The sequence below is a fragment of the Theropithecus gelada genome, chromosome 14 (assembly GCF_003255815.1).
Source record: "Theropithecus gelada isolate Dixy chromosome 14, Tgel_1.0, whole genome shotgun sequence".
Classification (NCBI taxonomy): Eukaryota; Metazoa; Chordata; class Mammalia; order Primates; family Cercopithecidae; genus Theropithecus; species Theropithecus gelada.
This window is the reverse complement of record NC_037682.1, coordinates 65,994,068-66,018,407: the sequence shown is the minus strand read 5'-3', so window position 1 is coordinate 66,018,407 and position 24,340 is coordinate 65,994,068. Positions and strand designations below refer to the sequence as shown.

Here is a 24,340-nt window from a genome sequence, read left to right as displayed (position 1 = left end):
TGTTAATTATCTTAACTGATAAATATTTTTTTCTCAATCCTAAAGGTTTAAGCAACATGAAAGCTTTTCTGAACTTGTTGCATATCGTAAATTCCCCAGTCCAGCCACCTGAGTATCAACCTAGATAGATACTTCTCTTTTCCTTATCCACCGTCAGATCATCAGACCCCTAACTTGTTCTCTCTTAAATTTCTCACAGAGTTCTTTCTGTTTAGCCAGGTCAAGGCAAGCATATGGTAGACATCTGACTTTCAGACGTCACTGTTGTATCCTGATTTCCACCCTGCAGTGATAAGCCCATGTAGTCCTTCCTCCCACAACATTTATGTGTCAGTCAGACACTGTGCTGAGTATAGAGTATAGACCTATAGTATAGAGACCTGCCCATCGTCTCTTTGAGTACAGACCTGCCCACCTGGCTCTGCAGAGCACATTAACTATGTAACTTCAGGTCATTTTACCTAGAGGCTAAATAACAAGTGATTTACACGTCTGCAACTCGTGCCAGAAATGTGAGAGGTGTTATGTCTCATATTCATAAAACAGGAGGACATTATGTTTGCTTTGCTGCATCATGAAGATCACAGTGCTGGGATAAACAAACAGCACACAGTCCCTGTCCCCAAGGAACAGACAGCCTAATGGAGAGATATATTAACATTTTTGGTACAGAGGAATAAACAATATGAAAGAGGAAAGCTGTGGGAGGGTGGATGTGGTGGTATAGGAAAACTTTGAGAACACAGAGGGAGTTTTTTTGCTAATGGAGTGGTCAGGCCTCAAAGTATTGGTGTCACTTTAGTCTACTCTTGAAGGAGGAGGAGCAAGTTTGCTGAATGAAAGAGGAAAAAGGCATTCTAATGAAAAGAAATAGCATGGTCAAAAGCTTGGTACTATGAGAGAATGGGACATTGGCCAAAAAAAGGTCATTAAATGTGAGTAAAAAGTAGTGAGAAATGGGGCTAGAAAGACTAATTAGGCTACATGGGCAGCATTTTGTATGCTACATGACTGACACTGCAGGTGAGATGAAACCAACAAAGCCTTAATCTGTGGAGAGACAAGGTCATATTTGTTGACCAGACATGAAATCTTGGTGGCAATATGAAAAAGATACTGGATAAAACTGAAAGCAGCAGTCACTGAGAGGGCTGTCACATTAGTTCAAGTTCTGAAGCCTAAAGAAGCAAGGTAGGCAGCAAGAATGGAGAATAGGCGACAGAAACGTTCTCGTAGGAGACCATGATTCTACAATCTGTACTTCTGACTTTCCTCTTGCCTTAACAGTGTTCTCAGAGTGTGTCCCTTTTATGCCTTGGAAGCTCTTTCTTAAGGAAGGAAATGAATGGTTCTTTCGTGCAAACCTTTATGCAGAGGATTAACAAACAGCCCCGAATTCGGAGCTTTGCCTTTAGCAAAGCTTAATTCTGAAGCAGCTCTGAAATGGTCTGTGGTCACCACTGTAGTCCTGGTTCTGAAAATAAAAGAACTTCTTGGATACTTTTGTAAGAAAAAGCTCTGAGGAACCTTCTGTTAAGATCAGCTTCAATACTCTTAAGATTTGTACACTTACATTAGACAAAACAGGTGTTTCTAGCCCTGTTTTACAAATGAGACAAGTAAGGAACAGAGAGGTAAAATAATTTGAAGTAGCATAAGTTATACTGAGTAAAAAACAAAATCAGATTCAATATTATCAACTTTTAGAGGCATTCTTTAGCCCATCCAGGCAGAGTTCAGGGCCCCTCTGGGTCCCATGTGTTTTTAGCATAGTCTTTATCTTCTTGGGTTGTAATTATCTGTCTGTGCCTGTCTCCCACAGATCAAGAATTATTAAATGGCATAACTGGTTGACCTCAAGTCTTCTTAACTGTTCTCAATGTGCATCCCAACCCTGTGGAGGGGTGTAGCAGCCTTCTTTTGGTCTGCTTCCAAAAGTATTTCAGAACTTGACCTTTTTCAGAATGTAAACAGGCCCAGATGAATTTCCACCTACAAGAGGAGAGCCAGAGAAACCTGATACACCTGCTCTCCCAAGCTGATTTCTTTTTCACCCACCTATTTGGCTAAAAGGAATGTGTCTGTTCAAGACTAAATAAGGAACTATCTTCTTCCTAAGTCAAAATAGTTTTATTTCAAGGCCTTTAGCAAATAGTAGCTTTCAAAATAAACTGGAGGATGGCCGGGCGCAGTGGCTTACACCTGTAATCCCAGCACTTTGGGAGGCTGAGGCCAGGAGATCACTTGAGATCAGGAGTTCAAAACCAGCCTGGCCAACATGACGAAACCCTATCTCTACTAAAAATACAAAAATTAGCTGAGCACAAGCCTGCAATTCCAGCTATTCAGGAGGCTGAGGCAGGAGAATCACTTGAACCCAGGAGGCGGAGGTTGCAGTGAGCTGAGATCGTGCCACTGCACTCCAGCCTGGGCAACAGAGTGAGTGAGACTCCATCTCAAAAAATAAATAAATAAATAAACAAATAAAACCAGAGGGACAGGGGGTATTGCCATAAGAGACAGATGTGAGCAAGATTGATGTATATCTAGAATTAGAATTTTACTGTGGAAAGTGGTTTGAGAGCCCTTACTTCTGATGAGAAAACTGAGGCCCAGGGAGCCAGAATGAAGTGGTGTATCCAATATGTCACACTAAAGCAACGGCAGAGCGTATATTGGAACCTAGGTGTCCTGCCTCTAGGAACAGTGATTGGTCCTCTCTACTGATCTTTCTCAGAGCTTTCTTGAGAAGATGTTGCTATCCTCTATGAGTATGTACTGCAAGCAGACAAGGCAACTCTTCTCTCTAACCCTGGGCAACTATCTGTAGACAAAGGGCAGTGGGGAGTCAGCAACCCTTTAATAAGGACCTTGGGACTACTCTGTGCATTCAAAGAGCTCTCAGTCTAGTGAGAGAAACACAGATTATTATAGAATATTTGAGAGTTGCTGTGGTAGAGCCAGGTTATCTCTTCCTAGTTGTGAGGATTTATGACATTTTATTGAAAGAAATCAGTTGAAGCTTAAGACCAAAAAGGAAAATGGGAGAAAGAATGAGAGATGAAAGCTATATCAGGCAGAGGAAACAGAACCCACTCCAGCCATTTTAAGCAGAGAGAAGTTTAATATAGAATATTAAGGTACTTTAAGTCATTAGAAGGTCTAGAGGAGTGGGCTTTAGGCTAAACTTTCAGGAGGAAACCACTAAATCTTTTAAGTTCAGAATGCAGTGCCAAAACTGAAATCTAAGAATCAGAAGCTCTTGTCATCACCATTGCCACAGGGCCTCTCTCCACCCAGGGACCAAACGCTAGATCAGAAAACACAATGTCTCTACATCATCATTCTTGTTATTAGCAAAAGCAGAAGGAAAAGGAAGATGTCCTCTGCCTCCAGCCCTCCAGATCTTTTGTGAGGGCATCTGATTGGCAGAGGCCAATTTGCCTCCATACCCTAGCTGCAAAAGAGTCCAAGAAATGTAGCTTTTAACCCTTCCAATCTGTACAATAGAGAGGAATACAATGCAATAAAAGTAGGCAGGAGTAGATGCTCCACAAGTCAATCCGCATAAATACTGTTCAGTTTCACTAAAACTTTTAAGAAGATAGCTCACTGGGTACTACTATTTTATTAACCTTTCCCTGTTCTTTCAAAAATATGCTTGTAACTCCTACTGCTTTCCTTGATTAGCCTTAAAAAAGGTTTTTCTTAATAGCTTGTAAACTGGTTTGGCCAAGTTGTAGCCAGAGGTTGTTTTGTTTTGTTGTTTGGCTCCTCATAGAGTTCTCTATATCTTTAATGCTTTCCCTGTTCTAAGGCTCCTCTGCTTCTTGGTTCAGCCTTTTTCCAGGTCCTGCTTTGTTGGCAACTTGCACATGCCTCAGTTCTCTCCTGCTTTGTGGACGCCACTAGATCTTCCTTCCAAGGCTAGCATCTCTCTTCAGTTCTCCTTCCCAAGCCTCCTCACAAAATCTCCATTCTCTTTTCTCTTCCCATCACCCAGTTTCTTTCTTTGTTAATTATTTCCAGTACAAATGACTGAAAAAGTAATGTCATCTGGTCTGGTTTTGTGCCCTGGGTGCTAGAAGTCACAAGATTAAATAATAAGCATGTCAATTTTTTAACAAAGATTTGGGAACAGAAATGCTGTTTTTCATTTATACATTTCAGATACAAATATAGTTGTATTATGGAATATAATATAAAACCTTCATGAATTTCTAAAATAAAAGACAAGCCTGCTAGATGTTATGCTTATTATAGTTGTTTCAAGGCAACAGGGACTCCTGCACTTCAGAGTTTAATGTTTATTCTTCTCTGAATCATTGTTACTTTGGTGGGAAAGTTTGAAAAGAATTGGTCTAATGGAAATTCTTTAGTTTGAGGAAAACATATCAAAGCAAAGCTATAGCTACTTTTCTTCCCCTGAAAGAAATTTTAAATTGGAAGCTCTGAGGGTGTAAAGTTCAGTGATTCCACCTAGGGAGGCTTGTCAGAGTAGATGGTACTAGAACCTATCTTTTAAAGACTACTTGTTAAATGTTAAACTGCATGTGGAGAGGAATAAAATCAGCAGTTCCTGAGTGTTAATTTGTTCATCAGAATGCTTTCTGTCCAGAGGGACAGACTGAGGCCCCTGGAGGAGTACTTACTGAAAGGAGCAGCGAGATGGAGAAAAGGGTGGAGCCTCAAAGATGAACTTCACCTACCAGGACAAGTGGGAGTATGGATTTGGAGAATTCTTGAGCTAGACAATTAGAAAGAAGACAACCCAGTTAGAATACACATACAGAATCTGTTCCCTGGAGCATGTCGATTATGTTTAGGACATACTTCTATTCCTTTCTGCTCTGCTCATCTCTTTTCCTTCATCTGTAATCCTGACATTCATAGCATTTTAGAGCTGAAAGTGATCTCATGAAATATATAGTCTATGTTTTGTAAAGTGTCTATTATTCAGTGCTGTCCAAAAGAGCTTTCTACTATGATGGAAATGTTCTGTGGGTTCAGTGTCCAGTATGGTAGCCACTAGCCCCATGTGGCTATTGAGCACTTGAAATATGGCTAGTGCAACCAAGGAAGTAAATTTTTTATCTTTAGTCTTAATGAATTTAAAGGTGAATAGCCACACGTGGCTCGTGGCTTATCTTCCTGTACAGCTCAGTTAGACTATCTAGTATCATCAGCCATCTGCATTTTACACCGTCTTAAGACAGAATAACTTGACCAAGTCTCCCCCATTGGAAACCTGATCTTATAAAAATTAACATTAGGTATTCTCACCAGCACCAAGTATTTTACATTTGTTAACCCCATAGTAGAGGCAATATAGGAGACATTTTAGAGCATGGACTCTGGAGCCAGAATGCTTGAATTGGACTCTCAGTTCTACCATTTAATAAATATGTGACCAACTAATTTAATTTTTCAGTACCCTAATTTTTAGAAATCTGTATGATAGAAATAATAATGATAGAAATCTATATGATAGAAATAATCTATATGATAGAAATAGCTGTCTTACAGGGTTGTTGTAAGGATTAAATAAGTTTATATATATGAAGTACGTAGAACAGTGCCTGGCACACAGTAAGTGATATATAAGTGTTACTTACTCTTAGTATTTGTCTTAATTCTTACAATATCTTTGGAAGTGTAAGTATAATATGCCCAGTTTTACAGTTGAAGAAGCTATGGCCTAGATACTTCTTGCCCAAAATCACATAGCACATTTATGGCAGAGCTGATATTTGGTCATCTGACTCTTAGGTTCAGGACTCCTTGTAGTTCTATCTTATCTTTTGCCTCTCAACACAGTATTTTCCATCTTTCCACAAAGTACAGGACATGAGAGAAGTCACTTCTTTTTGGGGAATATTTATGAACTGAGTCTTAAAAAGACAGGGTAGTAGCAGAAAGGTCACCGAAACATTTCATCCATTGATTGATTGATTGATTGATTAATTGACACGGTCTCACTCTGTCCCCCAGACTGGAGTACAGTGGTGCAGTCTCAGCTCACTGCAGCCTCTGCCTCCCAGACTCAAGAGATCCTCTCACCTCCTGAGTAGCTGGGACTACAGGCATGTGCCACCATGCTTGGTTAATTTTTTTTTTATATACATGGGATCTCACTGTATTGCCCAGGCTGGTCTTGAATTCCTGCGCTCAAGCTGTCCTCCTACCTTGGCCTCCCAATGTGCTGGGATTACAGGCTTGAGCCACCACACCCAGCCTGAAAACATTTCAGACACAGGGGGATAGCTTGAGCAAAGACCCCATAGGTAGAAGAGGGCCAGGAATAGTCCTGCTTGTGCCTGTATAATCTGAGGCTTCTTGCGTACCCTAAAGTACAGTCACTCCACTGTATTCTATTTCAGGGAGCCCCTTGACAGAGCGGAAAGTATCGATACCCAGTTGTTGTGTATCCTTTGCAACAGCCGATGAATCATCTCCCGTATACACCCAAGTGGTTGAAAACACAGATTCCCCCATCTGGAATTTTCAACAGCAGTCAAGGTTTGTGTTATCTGTTTGTTCATCAGCCTTCCAGAATCTGCTTTTTGTTCCAGGACACAAAGTCAGAGCAAGGAATATAACCAACGTGATTTTTGAGCAGACCTGGAAAATGCTTTGTTATCCCAGCAATTATTTAATCCTAGTGTTTATGAATTCACAGCAAGCAGTGGTTTAAAGGTTTTGTTTTAATGTTTTTAACTCTTCTCAGTATGCTCAAAAATTATTCAGTGAGAGGACCTCTCTGTTTTAGGCACTTGGAATTAAAGATGATTAAGATACTTCATGCAGTTGAGGAGTGCATGGTCTTACCTGGGAAAAAATATCAATAACAAATTACCATCAAGCTGGGTGTGGTAACACATGCCTATAATCCCAGCTACTGGGGGAGGGGAGGGGTGGCAATGTGGGATGGTAGAGCTAAGGTGGGAGGATCACTTGAGCCCAGGAGTTCAAGACCAGCCTGGGTAATATAGTAAGACACTGTCTCAAAAAAAAAAAAAAAAATTACAATAAGGAGAAATAAGAAGGGGATGCTGGTAGAGCTCAGAAAAAAAGATTATTTAGGACAACCTAGAAGTTCAGGGAAGGCTTCATAAATAAGACACCTCAGCTAAATATTGAAGAATGTATATAAGTTATCCAGGTGAATAAGAGTTGGAAAGATATTCCGAACAAAGAGAACTAATCTCAGAAAATGCTGTGGATTTTCATCCTTGGAAAAGACTTCTGGTGTAGTGGAAAGACCCTGGGCATTTGAACCAGAGACACTTGGCCTCCAACTCTATCTCTGTAATTTACTGACTGTGTGGTCAAGTTACGTAACATCTGTGAGCCATAGATTCCTCTGTAAACTGAGGGTCATTTTTATGAGGTCATTGTGAGGTCCAAATTAGATGACCTTTAGGGCCTTATGGTACAAAGCAGGTATACAACAAATGTTAGGTCTCCTTTGGGAGGCTCAAAAATAGGAGGTAAAGTCCTGTCAGGCACTGTGCAGTGCCACTCAGATTTTATTAGGACAAAGAGGGCTAATTAAATGTGAGGGGGCTGGCATAGGAAACCAAGAATTAAACTTTATTAAATGTGATGCAATGTTATGATAATAGTAACAAAATCATTATTAGAAGTTATACTGTATCACCCTGTATAAAGTTTAATTCTTGTCCACCAACACTAGCCATACCCATGGTGTCTGGTCTTCTGTTTTTTCACAGTGTTTGTGTACTTTAATTGAGTCTCAGCAGTTGGTCACATGCTCAGTGTTTTGTAATTTGAGAGGCTGGCCTGAGTCAGGAGCTAGAACTGCAGTGAAAACTCAGTGCTGTATATGGTGAGCTACTGGAAATCATAGAAATTCTGGCCATCAGAGTACTTCATATAAAATATCAAATCCTCCCCAAAAGGCAGGAAACCAGAGGACTGAGCTTCTAAGTGGAGGTGATTTGTTCATTCACAACCTAAAAACCTAACATAATTACAAAACTTAACAAAGTTGATGAAGGGACATGAGCAATCTCCTGATTTCATCTCTTCACTTTACAGTTGAGGAGACTGTGGCCCAGGGAGGCTACATAGTCTGTTGGTAACAGAGGCAGGACTGGAAGAAAAATGAATAATGGCACTATTTACAATTCCCTTATCACAAAATTGTTTCCTTTGATCTTCATAGCAACTTGCAGGTCGGTAGTATTATCCCATTTAACAGGTAAGAGAACCAGGCCTGGAAGAAGCTAAGTGCATGGCCAGAGTCGCTCAGGTGATAATAGTAGAGCTAGAATTCAGAGGTGAGTCTTTTGACTCCCAGCTAGAATTAGAATCTCTGACCAGTCCTTGTTTCACTTTAGACCGTGCCTCTCATTGGTCTGGAAGTAGGCTCTCTTCACTTCCCCAGTGGTGTTTGGGGAATGAAATCAAGCCTCTTGGTTTTCTCTAGATCTCCTTCTTCCTTACCTGGAGCCCTAGCACCTGGTTTGGAAATTTCCAAAGCTTTGTCACTTAAAACTGTATTTTATATAATATATAAATGTATTGGAGGTGTTCAGTGGATTTCACTTCAGCTTCTTTATCTGGTATGAAAGTTAGGCATTTTCTTACTTTGTTGCCTTGCCTCTGCATGATATAGTGTTGAGGTCAGGCAAGCCAGGGTTCAAATCCCAGGCCTACTACTTACTTACTCTTCAGTGACCTAAAGCAAACCATTTTACTTCTCTGAGCCCAATCTTATCATCTATAAAATAAGGATAATAATGTCCCTGTTACAGGCTTTTGTGCAGATTAAATGTATATGAAACACTTGGTGCCATGCCTGGCCCAAGGTAGGCACTCAGTAAATGTTCTTTTCCTCCTCTTCCCTTCTCACCATTCTCTCATTCTAAGGCATAAGCAGAATCTTTACCCATTCCAATAAAATTCTTAAATGCATGTTGAAGAACTTCTTTTCCATACTTCCTCCTCTGTCTTAGGGAAACTTTGGGAGTGGTGGGGAGGAAATGTTGAGTTAGGGGAGCCTGTTTTCAAGTCTTGGCAAGTTAATTCACCTCTCTGAGCTTCCATCCCCTCATTTTAACTGTGAAGATAAAAATATATCCTAGAAGATGGCTAAGAAGATGAAATAGTGTTGGGAAAGTGCTTTGCAAATTACAAGATATTCTTCAACTCTAAGTTTTATACTACAGAAAGTTCCTATACACTTAGTTTACAGTGGTTGTTTTTCTTAATAGGCTATCAAAAGAGCTGCTTCTGGACCCACAACAAACTCTGGTCTTCAAAGTTTGGCATAAAGGAGGTACGAACTCTATTAAAAGACTATCTGCTTGCTTGTAAAAATAAGCTCACATCCTGTTGACAATTTACCATTCCTTTTTTTTTTTTTTTTTTTTTTAAACGAAGTGAAGCACTCCCAATGGTGCTGGGAATGCAGATATGTGGTAGAGGGTAATCCCCCAGAAGGCCACATTATTCTCCTGTAAAAAAAAAAAAAAAAAAGGAAATTGTCAACAGGATTTTTTTTTTTTTTTTTTTTTAGCAAGATCTTGCTCTGTCACCTGGGCTGGAGTGCAGTGGCGTGATCATCTCAGTCTCCTGAGTAGCAGGGACCACAAAGCGCGCACCACCATGCCTAGCTAATTTTGTTTTTTTTTTTTTTTTTTGAGACGGAGTCTTGTTCTGTCGCCCAAGCTGGAATGCAGTGCCACGATCTCTGCTCACTACAAGCTCCGCCTTCCAGGTTCACACCCTTCTCCTGCCTCAGCCCGCTGAGTAGCTGGGACTACAGGCGCCCACCACCATGCCCTGCTAATTTTTATATTTTTGGTAGAGATGGGGTTTCAGTGTGTTAGCCAGGATGGTCTCAATCTCCTGACCTCGTGATCCACCCGCCTTGGCCTCCCAAGGTGCTGGGATTACAGGCATGAGCCACCACACCCAGCCGCTAATTATTTTTTGTACAGACAAGGTCTCACTATGTTGCCAGGCTGATCTCTAACTCCTGCACTCAAGCAGTCTTCCTGCCTCAGCCTCCCAAAGTGCTGAGACCACAGGCGTGAGCCACCATACCTGGCCTATTCTCCTACAGAATTCAAGTACTTAAAAATTATATAATTTTGTTTGACTACCTGGTTAGTGAAGAAATCCAAGTATGTTTGAGTCTTTCCTGTTGTATCTGTCAACCATCATAATGTACAGCCTGCCACATACAAGTGGTTTCTCCCCACTTTTGTATGATGATGTTAAGCCTTCTGTTGACTCTGGCTTATTAACCAAGACCGTTGCGTTATCAGGTAGTACACAAGACAAGAGTCTAACCACATATTTTTTCTTATTTTTAAGAACCTTCCCAAGAGGGATGTGCTGATATTATGGTCTTTCGACCCAGTTTTATTAAGAGGCATAACACAGCAACATTAAGAGCCTTGACTCTGAAGCCGGGTTCTTCAGATTCAAATGCCAGTTCTGCCCCTTACTGTAGCAGTGTGACCTTGGGTAAATGACTTCTCTGTGCCTATTTCCATATCTGTAAAATTGAGGCTACTTCATAGGTAGTATTATTATCATAGGGTTTTTGGAGAATTAAGCCTGACACTTAGTAAATACCATATCAGTTTTTGTTGTTTTTATTAACGAGCAATAATGTGCTAAGAACTTTACAAACATCTCTAATTCTTGATGGTAAAAATAAAATTAGTCTAATTTTATAGCTGTAAAAGCTGAAGCCCAAGGAAGTTTAGTGGCTTGACTAAGGTCATGTCACTATGAATTGCTGGAGCCAGTATTTGAACCCAGTTCTTACTGGGTGTACAGCCTTCACTGTTTGTCCTTCACCATGCTATTAAGATTGGAAAACTTGGAAAATTGAGGTAGTGCGGACGTCTAACCATCTTACAGCTTAGAAAATTTTGTCACTAAATCTCTCCTCTAAGTGTAGCTCCTTTAGGATTCCAGCTAGGCCCTGATTTCCAAATCTTCATTTGTTTTGAGTCACCTACACAGCCTACAGAGTCACAGTTTTTTGTTTGCCAGTGGTGATTTTTGGAGCTAACCTCAAACCCTAATAAAGACCCGAGAGAAATCAGAATGTAAAGGGAATTTACTGACCTTTCTCTCCGCCTGTGCTCCTGTTGGTGAGTGCTGCTGTGAGTCCCTTGTTTTGATGATGAGTTCTATGTTGCTGCTTTGGATTCACTTAGTTCCTCCACTGCTACCCAACCTCGTAAATACAGCAAGAGTTGATCACAACTCACTTTTCTCTGAATCAACACAAGGAATTCTTGCTCTATTTAGCTGAGCTCCACCCTCCCTTCTAGGCTTTTTCTCTCTTCTCTCTAAAGTACCACAGAGATTCTCAAGCAGACCAGGGTTCACAATTCAGCACTTATTTTAGCAGGAAAAAGAGAATAAACTTTGGTCTTATGCAGACCTGGGTTCAAATCTTGGCTCTGCTATTTACTATAACAACTCTGTGGCCTGAATTAAATCACTTTACCTCTTTCCTGTTATCTTTCTTATTTATAAAATTAGAATAATAGTATTGGCCTTGCAGGATTTGTGAGGATTTGAGATAATATATGTAAAGTACTTGGCACATAATTGTTGCTTAATAAATGGAGCTATTTTTATTATTATGTCTACTATGTGTCAGGTACTATGCTAGGACTATTGGAGTGTAGAGAATAAAATACATTCCCTATCTTCCAGGACTTCAAGAGGGTCTTAGTAAGATCTGGTCATAAATGAAAGTGAGGAAAATGCCTAGACAACACTGACCACCACTCAGTGTATATAGATGTCTCTCTCCCCTTAACCTATTTATGCCTAGTGTTCCATTATAGGAATGCTAAGCTTGTGGGAGTTATTTATATCCTACTGCTCGAGGTCATTACCAAGGTCTGATTTTTTACGAAAAAATTTGCAAACTCCAGCATGAATGGGTTAATTCTATTGTTTCCACACAAACTCAACAAATCTAGTATAGAAAGTACTCAAATCCAACCAAGCTGTGTTTAGCAGAGCTTCTATTCTGTGTCAGGCACCATGCTAAGTACTAGGGATACAAAGATAAAAATAAAACAGGCATGGTCCCTTGTCCTCACAGAGCTCACAGTCAGTGTGGGACATAAAAAGTACAGTATAGTATGATTAGGCAAATATAGGGTACTCTGATAGGAGACGTCTTACCCAAACTTAGGATGTCAGAGGAGGCTTCCTGGAGCACACCTGAGCTGAGGAATGAAGGGTCAGGACTTACTGTAGTCAGAGGGGAAAACAAATACAAAGCCTCAAGTCAAGAAAGAGTTGAGGGAAGTTCTCGATGACTAGAACATTAACTGCAAATGGAGAATGGCAGGTTGTCCTGTTAATCCGATGTTAAATTTAACTCTTCCAAGCCATTCCTTTTCTCCATGATCTGCTTAGCCAAAGCACTCCTCAAGTATGTTTAAGATGTACTACCTTCATTTTAGGCAGAACCCTCCATCATACTTCATCCCCAGTGGGTAAGAATTACTTGAACCCCACTCTGGGGAATACAGCTTCAAGTGTTTATAGAATCAAAAATTTTCCAAGTTGAAGGGGATCTTTTTTTTTTTCTGAGACAGGATCACTTTGTTTCCCAGGCTAGAGTACAGTGGTAGGATTATGCTCACTGCAGCTGTGAACTCCTGAGCCCAAGGTCCTCCCACCTCAGCTTCCTAAGTAGCTGGGACTACCGGCATGCACCACTATACCCCACAATTTTTTTTTTTAGAGATAGGGTCATGCAATGTTGCCCAGACTGGTCTCGAACTCTTGACCTTAAGCAGCCCTCCTCAACCTCCCAAAGTGCTGGGGTTACAGGCATGAGCCACCTGCTCAACCAAAGGGGATATTGAATCTGGTTCAATACTTCTCATTTTATGTGTGTGGCTGAGGCTCAGGGAGTTAGAGGAATGTGTTTTCCAGTCAAAGCCATACCTAGATTTGCTATTGTGGCACACTGCTCCTTTGTCCCGCTCTAGGTTGGCCAGTTTACTTGTGTTTTCAGTGAATATCAAGTTTTTCATGCAGGAAGATGTTATGCCAGGTATGGACAGCGTAGGGAACATAGTGTAATACCTTTTCTCATCTTTTAGCTAGGTTCGAGTCTAAAGGACAGCAAGCTGTCCAAACAAATGTTATGCAGTATGTGATGAATTTAGCGTCATCAGGAATGTGCCCAAGGAACTGTGGGAACTTCACGATTACTCCTCTGGAAAATTTGCATTCCTCGATTTATTAAGCAATTTATGGACCTATAGTTGTGTCAGTGTTTGGTAGATCCAGCCTTTGATTTCACTGTACAGAATGGAGCCTGTGTAAAATAGAAATTCATGTAGTGACAGAGGCCTGTTTGTCCCCAGCTACTTCATGTCAGAAATGAGGAATAAGTAGCAAAGAAAATGAGAATGAAGGTCATTGCATGGTAGCTTGTCCAATAAAAAGAGAATCTTCTCAGTCATTAAGGGCAGCCCCCTTACCATATAGAGAAGAGCCTGAGCCCAGGCTCATTTTGCACCCTAAACTGGTCTCCAGGGAGTTATTTGTCTTTCCTTTTTAATTTGCATTACTTTGCTCTTAATTAAATATAATACATATGTAGAAAATTTGGAAAATACAGAGAAGTAGAAATAGGAAAATGCAAATCTCTCATAATTCCATAATTTCAAGACATACTTTCCTGAGAAAAATCACTGAGACATGATAGCCTAGGAAAAATAAGTTCTTAAGTTTAGTGTTATTTTCTAATTGCCTATATCAAGAGGACCAGCTAGGTGGGGTGGCTCACATGTGTAATTCCAACACTTTGGGAAGCCAGTGCAGGAGGATCACTTGAGGCTGGGGGTTCAAGACTACCTGGGCAACATAGTGAGACTGCGTCTCAACAAAAAAATTAAATTAAAAATTAGCTGGGCATGGTGATGTGTGCCTATAGTCCTAGCTATTTGGGAGGCTGAAGAAGGAGGATCGCTTGAGTTTGGGAGTTTGAGGCTGCAGTGAACTATGATCATGCTACTGCACTGCAACCTGGACATTAGAGTGAGACTCCATCTCTTTGAAAAAAAGAGAAAGAATGAAGTACAAGCCTGCCAGCTTTTTCCCACCATACAGAAAGGGAATTCCTAACAGGAAGGCAGGCTTTGGTTGCCAGTCTCTCTCAACTTCATTATCTGTCTTCTCCGATGGCTTTGGGATCACTGAACTCCTCTATCCCCTGAATCAGCTTCTCTGTGTGCAGCCTCTAATCTCAGTGGCAGGACATACCTAGCCACATTGCCCAGCTTTTCTCTTTCCCCTACAGATGAAGAGAGGGTGATTGGCTTTGCCTCAGTGGACCTCTCCCCACTTCTCTCTGGTTTCCAGTTTGTCTGTGGCTGGTACAACATCACGGACTTCAGTGGAGAGTGCCAGGGGCAGATAAAAGTTGCTGTCTCCCCTTTGGAGAGTTTGATACGCTTCAAAGAAGAAAGGCAAGCAAGGCGTGGAGTGGAGACCTCAAAATCACTGGTATGTATGGAGAGTCACATCCCTAACCATTAAGAATTGTACTGACGTATAAGAACATCCTTTACTTATGTTTGGCCCTTTCCAGCTTATAGAATACATTATATACTATTTGTGTCTCGTAACAACCTCCTGACCTTTTGGGGTGATGAAAATGTTCTGGAATTAGTTGTGATGGTTGCACAACTTTGAATACACTGAAAACCAGTGAATTGAGCTTTTTAAAAGGATGAATTGTATAATACATTAGTTATAGCTCAGTTTTCAAATAAAACAAGATTGTCATATAGAATCTGAAACTATATAAGTTGACTTGTTTTTCAGCTCTGTTACACTGATATCATTAGTCTTTCAATTAAAAAAATAATTGAAAGAACGCGAAGAGGGAAATTGATGATGGTATGCATAGACAAATCTTTCAAGGAGTTTAACTGTAAGAAAAAGAAGAATTTCCCAGACTATCAAAAATACGAGAGCTCTACCAAGGCAAAGACTATGTTTTTTATTCATCTCTCTGTCTCTCGTGCCTGGCCCAGGGTCTGGCACAGAGTGGTCATCCATAAATACTCAATGAAAGCATGCATAAGAAAACAGAGTTCATTGGTTCCTATATAGGAAGGTCCTTTCTTCAGCCCAACCCTGGTAGTCCTAAGACAAGAAATTTCACAGCCAGATTATCCTCATATGTAGGGTAAGTATAAAATGATATCCATCCAGGCATTTACAGTGTATTAATAGCTGGAGGAACAAGAGCATAAATATAGATAAAGCAACTGAAAAGTAATCTGATAGCATAGTCTGTAAAATGGGGATAATAATACTACTTGCCTCATAAGATTATAAATGAGAAAATGTATGTAAATTGTTTAGCACAGTGTTTAACACAAAGTATTCAGTAAATTAAATGCACACAATAAATTTTACAAATTTATTTACATACTGCTTTGTTACGAATGGTTTTATGGTGACAAGTGTACCATTTTTCTTGTTGTGTTTACAGATCCCAATATACAGTTCCTTTTCCTTCCCTGCCTCTGATATGTATGCTGCATTCTCCAGCCACATGGCAAGGCAGACCCTAGACCAACTTGCTCATGCCTCCTCAAAGGAGCTTGATTTCTCCTCTCCTGGGAGGTGAGTGAATTCTTGATGATGAGAAGAAATTGGGTTAAAAAATGGAAGTGTGTGAACTGGCTTATCATTTCTCTCTTTCTTTATTAGAGGAAAAAACAAGACAGGGTAAGAGCTTTGTTGATCACAGCTCCAAAAACCCCAAGATCCTATGAAAACAAAGTTTTTATGAGATACGAGCTAGAATATGTATGCTTTCAGAAGGGCCACTTCAGTACAAGGGATAAGTTTCTGTTATCCTCCAAGGTCTTTAACCTTTATCCCTAAAGTCAGTCATCAGCTATGTGAGGAATACATCTTCTTTCCCCTCCTAAAACTACATGCCAGTTTATTTTACAAAAAGCAACTGGTCCATCCTTTTCACTAAGCCAGCCTTGAACATGCATATGGCCTCAGGGCTACAGCATGTTCCATCCTGTACAAGGGCAGGGTCTAAGAGGAAGGTTGCTACTTTTCCTTCTACCTCTTTGCAGGCCCTAGTACCATTTGGCACCCTCCTCTGCCTACACCAGAGTCTTTCCTATGTCTTTCTCTTCAGCTCAGGGAAAGGGCAAGAAATCTTCCTCTACAGCAGCCCTTCCTACAAGAGCAGTTCCTGAGCAGACCCTATGATTCCAAGAAGACACTTATATCATGTAACCACTCTAAGGCCCAGTTCAGGGCTACATAGTTTTCTACTTGATCACGATGTGAAGAGCTCCTCTGTCCTCTGTACAAAGAGAGCTATGTATCTGTCAATTCCTAGATCCCAGATTTTAGATAATTCCTTTGTTATATCTTTTATAAGTGTCACTTTGACCATAGCCAATCAGTAGGACACATGGGTAGGATAAGGGTATCTCTAGTGCCCACTCTTTAGTAATTTTAAAAGCTAAAAGTTTAATGGTTTGCCTTTTGTCCACATAAAGATGTCCCTGTTACCACTTCAGAAGGGCCACATCAAAATGTCATATTATTTACAGATAGCCATTTAAGGCTAGGCTATAATTCCCTCTCTGACCATCTTGCCAGAGATCCAGCTCTTCCTGACCCTGCCCTGCTCAAGGGACAGGGTGGTGAAGTGGGCTGTAAGGTCAGACAGATCTGGAATCCTATCCTGACTTTACCACTTACTAGCTACATGTGACCTGAGGCTAATTACTTTAGTTTTCTGAGCTTTAGCTTTCTAATTTGTTAGATGAAAATAATATAGTACCTCAAGGGCTGTTATGAAGAGTAAATGAGAATAGAAATAACTCACTTTCATATGGACTTTATATACATTAGCTCACTGGGTTTTCACAGCAGCCTTAAGAGAGAGGTTTTATTACTAATAATACATGCAAAATGCCTAGAACAGCAGTTTCCAAACTTTCTTGTCTTTGTGCTTTATTTGTAATAACCAAAAATTGTAAACAACTCAGGTGTCCATCAACAAAGAGGTGAACAAATAACCAAATTGTGGTATATCCATACAATGAAATATTAATACTACTCAAAAATAAAAAGAAATGCATTATTGATAGACAACAAAATGAATATCAAAATAATTATGCTGAGGAAGAGAAGCTAGATGAAAAAGAGTACATTGGACCAGCCATGGTGACTCAGGCCTTTAATCTCAATGCTTTAGGAAGCTGAGATGGGAGGATCGCTTGAGGCCAGGAGTTTAAGACGACCCTGGGCAACATAGTGAGACCCCATCTCCACAGAAAAATTTTAAAATTTGCCTGCCTGTAGTCCTAGCTACTTAGGAGGTTGAGACAGGAGGCTCACTTGAGCCCAGGTACTTAAGGGTGCAGTGAGCTATGATCGCACCACTGCACTCCAGCCTGAGTGACAGAGCGAGAACCCATCTCTTAAAAAAAATAAAAAGTACATTGTTTGTGATTCCATTTATATAAAATCCTAGAAAATGCATCCTAACCTATACTGACAGAAAGCAAATCAGTGGTTGCCTAGGGACAAGACAGGGTGGATAAGGAGGAAAGGAGGAAGGAATTGCAAAAGACAAGAAGAAACTTTTGGAGGTGGTAGATGTATTCATTATCTCGTGGTAGTGGTTTCTTTGGATGTATACATGTGTTAAAATTCATCAAATTGTGTTCTTTAAATGCGTAAAGTTTATTTTATATCAGTTACACATTTATAAAGCAGTGGTTCTCAAATATTTTCACTTTAAAACCCTTTCATACTATTAAAAATTAGTGATGACCCAAACAGGTTTGTTTATGTGGGTTATATCTATCAATTTTTACTGTATTAGAAATTGAAACAGAAACTTTTAAAACGTGATAAGCAAAATCAATTTTATTTCTATATACCAACAATGAATAACCAAAAATGAAATTGAGGCTGGGTGTGGTCTCTTGTGCCTGTAATTCCAGCACTTTGGGAGGCCAAGGTGAGAGGATTGCTTGAGCTCAGGAGTTCGAGACCAGCCTGGGCAACAAAGTGAAACCCTAGCTCTACAAAAAATCGAAAAAATTAGCCAGGCATAGTGGTGCACGCCTGCAGTCCCAGCTACTCAGGAGACTGAAGCAGGACAATTGCTTGAGCCCAGGAGGTCGAGGCTACAGTGAGCCACGTTCATGCCACTGCACTCCAGCCTAGACAACAGAGTAAGACCCTGTCTGCCAAAAAAAAAGAAAAGAAAATTGAAAAAGGTCTAAACGAAATGAAAGACATCCCATATTTATGGATTAAGAGACTTATGATGGCAATATTCTCCACATTCATCTACAGATTCAACCCAATCCCTATCAAAATTCCTGCTGGCTTTGTGGAAATGGACAAGCTGATCTTAAAATTAATATGGAAATTCAAGGCACACAAAATAGGCAAAACAACCTTGAAAAAGAACAGAGTCCCTGATTCCAAAGCTTACTACAATGCTACTGTAAGCAAAACAGTACTGGAATGAGGATAGAAATATAAATCAGTGGAATTGAATTGATAATCGCAAAATAGACCCAGGTGTCTGTGATAAACTAATTTTCAACAAGGATACCAAAACTTTTTAGTGAGGACAGAATAGTCTTTTCTATAAATGGTGCTGGAACAACTGGATATCCACATTCAAGTGATTGAAGTTGGACCCCTTCCTCATACCATACACAAAAATTAACTTCAAATAGGTCACATATCTAAATGTAAAAACTAAAACTATAAAACTCTTCCTAGGAAGCAGAGGAGTAAATCTTCATGAGCTTGGATTAGACAATGATTCCTTAGGAAATGACACCAAAAGCACAAGCAACAAAAGAAAAAAATTAGATTCATCAAAATTAAAAACTCTCATAGCCATTAAAAAAAAAAAAAAGAACAAAATCACATTCTTTGCAGCAACATGGATGCAGCTGGAGGCCATTATCCTAAGCAAATTACCACAAGAACAGAAAACCAAAAACCACATGTTCTCCCTTATAAGTGGCAGCTAATCATTGGGTACTCATGGACATAAAAAATGTCAACAGCCGGGCGCGGTGGCTCAAGCCTGTAATCCCAGCACTTTGGGAGGCCGAGACGGGCGGATCACGAGGTCAGGAGATCGAGACCATCCTGGCTAACACGGTGAAACCCCGTCTCTACTAAAAATACAAAAAATTAGCCGGGCGTGGTGGCGGCGCCTGTAGTCCCAGCTACTCGGGAGGCTGAGGCAGGAGAATGGCGGGAACCCGGGGGGCGGAGCTTGCAGTGAGCCGAGATCCGGCCACTGCCTCCAGCCTGGGCGGCAGAGCGAGACTCCATCTCAAAAAAAAAAAAAAAAAAAAAAAAATGTCAACAAAAGAAACTAGGGACTACTAAAGGAAGGAGAAAGGGAGGAGGACAAAAGTTGAAAATCTAACTGTTGGGTAATATGCTTAGTACCTGGGTGATGGGATCATTCAAACCCCAAACCTCAGCATCCTGCACATATACCCCCTGGATCTAAAATACAAATTGATATTATAAAAATAAATAAAATCTTAAAACTAGGAATTTTTACACTGCAAGTGACACCATCAAGGAAGTGAAAAGACATCCCATAGAATGGGAGAAAATATTTGCAAGTTACAGATTTCTTTTTTTTTTTTTTTGAGACAGAGTCTTGCTCTGTCACCAGGCTGCAGTGCAGTGGCGTGATCTCAGCCCACTGCAACCTCCACCTCCCGGGTTCAAGTGATTCTCCTGCCTCAGCCTTCTGAGTAGCTGGGACTACAGGGGCACACCACCACACCGGCTAATTTTTGTATTTTTAGTAGAGACGGGGTTTCACCATATTGGCCACTATGGTCTCGATCTCTTGACCTTGTGATCCACCCACCTTGGCCTCCCAAAGTGCTAGGATTACACGTGTGAGCCACCGTGCCCGGCCAGTTATAGATCTTATATCTAGAACATATAAAGGGGACTGGGTGCAGTGGCTCACACCTGTAATCCCAGCACTTGGGGAGGCTGAGGTGGGAGGATCACTTGAACTCAGAAGGTCAAGGCCATGTTACTATTTTTTATAGAGATGGGCAACATAGTGAGAGCCCATCTCCACAAAAAATTGAAAAACTAGTCGGACTTGGTGGTGCACATCTGTAGTCTAAGCAACTTAGGAGGCTGAGGTGGGAGGATCACTTGAGCCCAGGAGGTTAAGGCTGCACTGAGCCGTGCACTCCAACGTGGGAGACAAAGTGAGACCCTGTCTCAAAATAATATCTAGAATATATAAAGAACTCTTACAACTCAATAATAAAAAGCAAATAACCAGTTTAAAATGGGCAAAGGATTTGAATAGACATTTCTTCAAAAAAGATATACAAATGGCCAATAATCACAGTAAAAGATGCAAATCAAAACCACAATAAGGTACCACTTTATATCCACTAGGGTGACTGTATTAATAAAAAAAAAAAAAAAGATATCTCAAGCCTTAGGAAGGGGTAGATAAATTGCTGGTGGGATAGTAAAATGCTGCAGGTGCATTGGAAAATAATCTGGCAGTTCCTTAAAAGGTTAAACATGGAGTAACCTTATGACCCAGTAATTCTACTTCTAGTTATATACCCAAAAGAAATGAAAACAGATGTCCACACAAAAACTTGTACACTTACGTTTATAGCAGCATTATTCCTAATAACCAAAAAGTAGAAGCAACTCATGCCCATCAACTGAGGAGTAGATATTTATTCAGCTGCAAAAAGGAATGAAAGACTGATACATGCTATACTATAGATGAAGCTTGAAAACATTATGCTAAATGAAAGAAGCCAGTCACCAAAAAACACATATTATATGATTCCATTCATATGAAATATCCAGAATGGGCAAACCTATTGAAGCAGAAAATAAATTAGTAGTTGCCTAGGACCAGGAAATGTGGAATAGTTCTAATGGTTATGAAGTTGTTTTGTGAGTGGTAAAAATGTTCTAAAACTGATTGTGGTAACACTTATGTAACTCTTCTTATACTAAAAACCATTGAGTAATACACTTCAAATAGGTGAATTATGTGGCATGTGAATTATATCTCAATAAAGCTGTGAATTAAAAAAAGAAGATTTTTGGAGTCATGTTCTTGAATGTCATGCTCAGGAATTTGAGATTTGTTGAAAAGCCAAAGCTAGAAAGGCATGGTGGTGATTACATGGCCTAATATATGTTGAATGCTTACATCAGGGCTTGGCGTATAATAAGGATGCCAAATATATTGTTGTTGTTGTTGTTCTTGTTATTACTACTTCAGATTTATGGTTTTTGGTTTTGGGAGGCTTTTTTTTTTTTTTTAAGACAGAGTCTCACTCTGTCGCCCAGGCTGGAGTGCAGTAGCATGATTTCAGCTCACTGCAACCTCTACCTCCCAGGTTCAAGTGATTCTCCTGCCTCAGCCTATAGCATAGCTGGGATTACAGGTACCTGCCACCACACCCAGCTAATTTTTGTATTTTTAGTAGGGACAGGGTTTCATCATATTGGCCAGGCTGGTCTCAAATTTCTGGCCTTAAGTGAACCACCTCCCTCGGCATCCCAAAGTGCTGGGATTACAGGCTTGAGTCACTGCCCCCAGTCAGATTTATGTTTTAGAAAAATCACTCTGTTTATTGTGAAGAATGAATTAAAAGGGGGTAGGCAAGATTGAAGACAAGATTATTTTGGAGACATTTATAATCCAAGCAAGAGATGATAAGGCCGGAACTGTGATAGTGGGGATAGATTTGCAGTTCCATTTCAGGATAGTGATTTGTTTATTGTCACGCTAACAGTGTTCTCACTGATTGGGAATTTATTTTGCTCCCTTTTTTTTTTTTTTTTTTTTTTGTGGCAGAAGTGGCACCACAAGAAACCAAGCATCACGCCATGAAGAGCATGTGCAGAACATTCGCCGGTTTCATGAATCCCTGCATCTTCAGGGAGAAGCACTCTTGCCATGTGATGACAAACTGACCACATCACCTTTGTCCTCCCAAACCTCCATTCTGACTTCTCTCAGGTGAGGCTCTGCGGAGAAGAGATGCAGGAAACCATAGTAGGGCACAAGGTGAATGAGAAATGGCAATGTGCATTACTGCTTTTCCATCACCTGCCACCACCCTAGGAACATTAGTAGAGTGCTCTTTTGCATGTTAGTATCAGGTTGGACCCTGGAGCCTCATGGGATTCCTCATAGATGAATCTGTATCAGCTTGGGACCTTTCATTCCTTCAGGGGCTCTGTTACTGATCCAGCTGTAAATGCAGGAGCTTCAGGTTATTCACCAAAACTTCATAATAACCACCCTCACATCTACACAGCCTCCCACTCTCTTTAGAACTTACAAAGCTTCGTCCTGCCCACAGTCTTTATCCTCACAACCATTGACTTCTTCCAGACCAGCCTCTGTCCTGTTAACTCTTTTCTGTTCCTTTCTTAGTTTAGTTAGCACCTGAGTCAGAGAATCGCGTAAGAATTGAAAGGGCGATGATAGATCAGCTATATCGGCCCCTCGCTTGTCTAATGAAAAGCGTGGCACAGTGGAAAGGACGTGGCTTCAGAGTCAGATAGACTTGACCTCCAATCCTTGCTCTGCCCATCTCAGTGGAGGAGATAGCCATGTTGCCAAATAATTATAATGCAGGTTAGTAAGAGCTGCAGTTTTCCTGGCCAAGAGTAGACAGGGGAATGCCTAATATTCTGGATTGTTCCTGGAAAGATTTAAAGAAGTCACATTTGAAGTGGTCTTTGAAGGACATTTTGTGCAGAAAGAAGTTATGTCAAGGCTCAGGGGCAAGTCAAGTTTGGGGAAATGCCAGCAGTGCATGTAGGAAAAAGCTGAGCATAAGATGCAAGAAGCAAGGTGAGGTTTTTAAGAGTCAGATCATGAAGGGCCTTAAATGGGCTCCAACACCTGACCTTGCTTACCTCCTTATTCACCAGGACAACAGGCCTGAGCCACTGCGGCTCCCGGCTTTTTTTGGTTTTGTTTTTGTTTTTGTTTTTCTTGAGATGGGGTCTCACTCCGTCACCCATGCTGGAGTGCAGTGGTGCAATCTTGGCTCACTGCAGCCTCTGCCTCCTGGGTTCAAGCGATTCTTCTGCCTTAGCCTCCCAAGTAGCTGGGATTACAGGTCCCCATAACCTACTCCCAGCTAATTTTTTGTATTTTTAGTAGAGATGGGGTTTCACTATGTTGGCCAGGCTGGTCTCAAACTCCTGACCTCGTGATCCCAAAGTGCTGGGATTACAGGCGTGAGCCATGGCGCCTGTCCAAAAGACTTTATATTTGGGGGAAAAAAAAAAACCTATTCTTTGATTTTATAATGCAAACTCAGAAAAGAAACATCGACAAAATATTTTTGGTTAATGACACAAGTTAAACATTGATCAATAGTGCTAAAGACCAGTAGACCCCAACCTTTTTGGCACCAGACACTGGTTTTGTGGAAGATCATTTTTCCACAGATGGGGCAGGGTGGGGTTGGGGGGTGGGGAATGCTTTCCAGATGAAACTCTTGCACCTCCCATCATCAGTCATTATTTAGATGCTCATAAGGAGCGCATAGCCTAGATCCCTCACATGAGCAGTTCACAATAGGGTTTGCGCTCCTATGAGAATCTAATGCCGCTGCTGATCTGACAGGAGGCAGAGCTCCGGGGTAACGCTCACTTGCCCCCGCTCACCTCCTGCTGTGCAGCCCAGTTCCTAATAGGCCACAAACCAGTACCGGTCCACAGCCCAGAGGTTGGGACTTCTGTTATAGATTATGGGAAACTGCCCAAACTTATTTTACAAAGAAGTAATATGTTCAGATTCTTATTTCAGATTAGTAAAATGCTAGAGATTGTAGGCTATTTAAGTGAAATTATTGACAATTTGGTTGTATTTTATTGGGTCATCACATAACCTATTTGGAACCCACTTGAAAAAAAAAACTCCTTCACCTTCGAGTAGTTTCTCTCAACCTTGGCACTGTTGATATTCTGGCCAGATATTTTGTTTTGAGGGTCAGTTCTGTGCATTATATGATGTTTAGCTGCATCCCTGGCCTCTACCAACTACATACAGTAGCACCCCTCTCTTTGGGTTGACTTGTGACAACCCAAAATGTCTCCAGACATTGACAAGTGTATCCTGGGGGACAATATTGCCAGCTTGAAAACCACTGCGCTAGGACAGTAGTTCTCAAAATTTAATGTGTATCAGAATCCCATGAAGGGCTTATTACAGCACTGATTGTTAAGACCTATCCAC

At 40.8% G+C, this 24,340-nt stretch overlaps 1 protein-coding gene across 2 annotated transcripts in view; it reads left to right on the top strand.

Moving 5' to 3' along the window:
- Positions 1–24,340, top strand: part of C2CD3 (C2 calcium dependent domain containing 3) — a 155,454-nt gene that overhangs the window by 105,446 nt on the left and 25,668 nt on the right. For both annotated transcript variants that reach the window (XM_025358290.1, XM_025358291.1), the window contains exons 25-29: positions 6,381–6,519; positions 9,240–9,304; positions 14,330–14,535; positions 15,533–15,666; positions 21,938–22,102. In XM_025358290.1, coding sequence (XP_025214075.1) covers positions 6,381–6,519; positions 9,240–9,304; positions 14,330–14,535; positions 15,533–15,666; positions 21,938–22,102 — 709 coding nt within the window. The remainder of the gene's footprint in view (positions 1–6,380; positions 6,520–9,239; positions 9,305–14,329; positions 14,536–15,532; positions 15,667–21,937; positions 22,103–24,340) is intronic.